The sequence below is a fragment of the Diospyros lotus genome, chromosome 13 (genome assembly GCF_014633365.1).
Source record: "Diospyros lotus cultivar Yz01 chromosome 13, ASM1463336v1, whole genome shotgun sequence".
Lineage (NCBI taxonomy): Eukaryota > Viridiplantae > Streptophyta > Magnoliopsida > Ericales > Ebenaceae > Diospyros > Diospyros lotus.
In genome coordinates this window covers 9,140,148-9,144,634 of record NC_068350.1, presented here as the reverse complement: position 1 = coordinate 9,144,634, position 4,487 = coordinate 9,140,148, and the positions used below count along the sequence as shown (strand labels likewise).

Below are 4,487 nucleotides of genomic sequence, written 5' to 3'. Positions count from 1 at the left end.
AGTGAAGAGAAATGTGGAATGAAGGATCAGTTCAATCGGTTCTTCTTCTATTATTCTTTTTTTTTTATTTTTTTTAATTTATCTCATGTGTAACTCATACATTATTTTAAATAAAATTAACTAGTTAATAGGTATAAATTATAAAGACTAAGTACTCAATAAATTAAATTTGAAGTTCAAAAAAAAAAAAATGGGTTTGCCCTATAAAATATGGGTACGAACTATCATGTAATGGAATTGTTGTCCATCAACAATTAATCAATACAAAATTAAACACAGTTCTTTTTGCCACTCCAACTTGTTATTGTACTCAAAAAAAAAAATTCTGGGTAATTACTGAATTTCAAAATATAGCATATAAATTAAATTAATATATATTATATATTCACACCACCCAAATATATTATATATATATACACACAGTACACATTCAAGTATACATTTGCTTCAAAGATGAAAGGGAGATGGGTTGAGGCAATGAGACGTCGTTCCGTTTATTTCAGGCGATGGTCCCTACGAAAGCAATATCCCACGTGCACGGACCCACCAAACTTCGAAAAGATCAGAGAGAAAGTACATTGCATAGAGCCGAGAGAGAGAGAGAGAGCGGTTATGGGCATTGGATCCGTCGCCAAGAGCTTCTGATTTCTGTCTCTTTCCTGTAATAATTTCTCTCTCTCTCTCTCTCTCAATTTGTCTCCTTTTGATTGATCATATGATGAGGATAATGATGATGATCTCAGTTGTAATGTTGGTGTAAACAAGGCATAAATCCAAAGAGAAGTGCCGAGAAATCAGTGCAGAAACTGATGAAAGAAAATGGTGTTTTGATGTGTCTGTGTTAATTTTCCATAAATCTGCCTCATCATCAGTTTCTTTTCAATCTCTCTCTCTCTGTCTCTCCTGCCTGCAGTTTTAGCTTCATGTTCACTGAATTGGCTGTGAGATGTCAAATTCGGATTTGTTCGACGCCAAAGATGACAACAACCAGAAGGAATTCGAGGGTTCTTCAAAATCAAGGCCCACGTTTGAAGGGTCCGACATAATTCAAGCCACGGCCTCAACGGATAGGTCTGATCCAGAGACGGCGCCGTCTTCCGGGGAGCTAAAAGAGCCGGCGAGTTTGGGAGAATTTGAAACCGATGAAACCGACGCCGACAATGAAGGGTTTAGAACTCCGACGTCCTCGAAACACAAAATCCCGGTGCTCAGCCGGTGCCCGCCCGCGCCCAAGAAGCTCCGACCATCTCCCTCCGCGAAGAGAAAAGCGTCGCCGCCGCTTCGCCGGAGTCTTGAGCCTGATCTCTCAAAAGATGTCGAATCAGTGTTCCGTCCACATATTGCAGAAGATTCAGGCCGAAAGATGAAGCGAGCTCGAAGGGACAATTCAGAATCAGAATGAATTGAATTATTTGTCAATATGCCGTCCATATATATATGTATATGCATCTGGGTAAGAAATCAAAACCTTTTTCTCACCATTTCCATTTCTGAAAGGCGAACTTAACTTACAAAGATTACAGTGATGAATTGGATCAGTACATATATATTATGAAGGAGGAATTTGCATGCATCTATTTAAACTTCGCCTGTAAACAAAAATTAGACGAGAAGATATAAATTAAAATTCTTAGTATTTCAGTGACAATGGCGGCTTCTGGTGTCTCTTGCTGTTGTGTGGAAGACTTGAGGGGAGGAAGATGAACGGGTATCCATACTTAGGTATGGTAATGGCAACAATATTTTTGATGGATGGACAGAAAATGTTTTTGGGGATGTCATTTCACTATTTCTAAAATATTTCTGTTTTTGAATCACAAAAATATCAAAAAAATATTTTTGGATGATTTTTGTAATTTTAAAAACTTTTTAATATGTAATATTAGGAAAATTTTGGAAATACATTTTCGTTCTCGAAGAGGTTAGAGACGGAAATATATTACGTTTGCTTGCAACAGCTTTCGCATTGCTTTGCTGCACTTGACTTACTTGCGACTCTGATCTTTCCTACTACTTTACAGTTTCTCAAGTTCTTTCGTTTTCTTCTAATGTTGTACGATCTGTTTTTTTTAATTTATTTTTTTACCTGTTATCTATTCTTTTTTGTATCTTTCGATTTCTTCTCTTACTTTTCTTTATCTTCATCTTCCCTTTTTTTCCTCCAATTTCTTCTCCTATTAATATTAATTCTCTAATAGTAATATTCAATTAATATTATTAATTAATTTATAATTTCTTTTTCACTTTAAATAGGAAACATAACACCAACTTTAAGACTAATGAAGATACCAATGAGATCATAGAGAAATAGAATGTTGAAATGGAGAAACTTTTATAAATTATATTATGTTTGATTATTTTTTTTTTAAATTTGTTGTTCGATTTTAATTAATAAATCATGTTTCATGGATGATAGAATTTATATTTATATTTGTTTGAAAGAATTATGGAATTTATATTTATTTTAAATTAAATAACTATTTTATATTATTCTTTTATATTAAGATTATATTTACAAAAATACTCTTTTTTTTTTTTGTTTTTGCTTACACATTTTTAATTCTTACTTTTTAAAAAAAATTATCATTTCTTCATTTCTGTTTTATGTCATATTCATTCCCCAATTTTATTTCTGTGCAGCCTAGATGGGAATTGGCACAGCCACAGTTGCTTGAGTTTGAAAAAAAATTATGTACAGGGTATAGTATTTTTTAAAATTTTTAAATTTGCCTTAAGTTTGCAAAAAGACACCTGGAGTCCATGACTTGGAAAGCTTTTTCAAAATTACCCCTATCTAAATATATAATATGGGCCAATTTTAAAAATAATAAGAAGAAAATTCTTGAGTATTGAATAATTATAAAGAGAAAATAATGAATTATATATTATGATATTTTAAAATATTTAGAACCACACAAATAATGAACACGAGGATATAAAATGAGATATTTGTTTTAAATATAAAATATAATTGAGTTTTAAAAAAGACAAACAATAATAATAATTTTTATTTTCCTTAATGTGTGTTTATTTTGTATTATTGAAGGATCAATTAATCAATAAAAGAAAAATATGGGATAAATAGAGAAAAGAAAGAGGAAAATGAATTAAAATGGAAAATTTCTAAGTGATTGGAAGGAGATTAAATATTTTTAACAATTTGTGGCAAGATTTCTTGTGTAACGTACACTACAAATTTAAATTGATAGCTTTCAATTATATTTGTATCAGCAGTCTTCAAGAATTTGGGATTAATAATTATAACTAATTGTAATTCTTTCTTTGTGTTACTAACTAATTGGTAGACATTTTGAATTATGTTTATCCTCAAGATACAATAATGAATTTATTTGACTAAAAACGTGGTCGTTAAATCGTCTGAACCTATAAAAAAAAAATAGTTTGCTCATTTGTGCAAGATCCCCTAATTATGGAAAAATGTACACATTTTAACTTAAATAATTATTTTGGACTTTTAATGGTGTTTGAACTATAACACAACAAAGACTAAAATTCATTGTTTAGTTGCATAAGAGAGTGAGTGATGCTTGGACAAATATTTGCTAATTGGTATGCACCATACATTGAAGGGTTAATTACATCAATAATCACCCAACTTCGCATTCTATTATTGTTTGGTCATTGAATTTTAAAATGTTATTCATTAGTTACTGATATTTCAAATCTGTTACTAGTTAATTACTGAATTTTAAAATATTACTTGTTAGTCACTAATATTTCAAAACTGTCTCTCATCTCTCACTTGTGAACTTAAAGTTCAGTGACTAACGAGTGACGGATGATAAGCGATTTTGAAATATTAATGACTAGTAGGTAACATTTTAAAGTTCAGTGACTAAATAGTAACAGTTTTGAAATATCAGTAACTAACAAATAATATTTTAAAATTCAGTAACTAAATAATAACAGAATATAAAGTTGAGTGATTATTGATATAATTAACCCTATATTGAAAGTATGTACTTAAAATGATTTTGCCATGCTTTCAAAATATGAATATGCTTGAAAGTAATCGAAAGATATATCTATTTAGTATAAATTAGTAATTAATATATTTTTAATATTTTAATCTTAAATAACTTGATTAGTGAAGGATTTTATTTTAACAAATTGATATTTATAATTTTAATAAGTTCACACAATTTAATAGCTAAAGAATATGACATTAATGCGCACAAAAAGGTAAAAAAGAACAACGGTAAAATTTTAGATTGTTTCAATATGTTAAGAAATAAAAAATATCACTTTCATTTGCCGGTGACAAAGGTGAGAGACAAAAGAAGTTATGGGTATTCTAAATATCTCATCCATACGCACACCGTGAGTATTTTTTAATACTCAGAACACTCACATCAAATGAGTTTTTACGGGCACCCATTGCCGTCCCTTGCCATATTTGAACGGGGGTTAAAAGATAGAAACCTAATTAAATAATCTATTTTGTTACTTTGATGGAGTATATAATA

General features: G+C 30.2%; 1 protein-coding gene across 1 annotated transcript; it reads left to right on the top strand.

The window, feature by feature from the left end:
• Positions 1 to 577: 577 nt before the first annotated feature.
• LOC127789049 (cyclin-dependent protein kinase inhibitor SMR3-like) lies at positions 578 to 1,646 on the top strand. Its single transcript, XM_052317802.1, has 2 exons — positions 578 to 661; positions 914 to 1,646. Exon 2 carries the CDS (start codon positions 947 to 949, stop codon positions 1,400 to 1,402), a length of 456 nt encoding a protein of 151 aa, XP_052173762.1. The 5' UTR covers positions 578 to 661; positions 914 to 946; the 3' UTR covers positions 1,403 to 1,646.
• The last annotated feature ends 2,841 nt before the right edge of the window (positions 1,647 to 4,487 follow it).

Excerpts from the sequence above, each read along its gene's own strand:
- LOC127789049 (XM_052317802.1), top strand. The coding sequence starts at position 947 with ATGTCAAATTCGGATTTGTTCGACGCCAAAGATGACAACAACCAGAAG.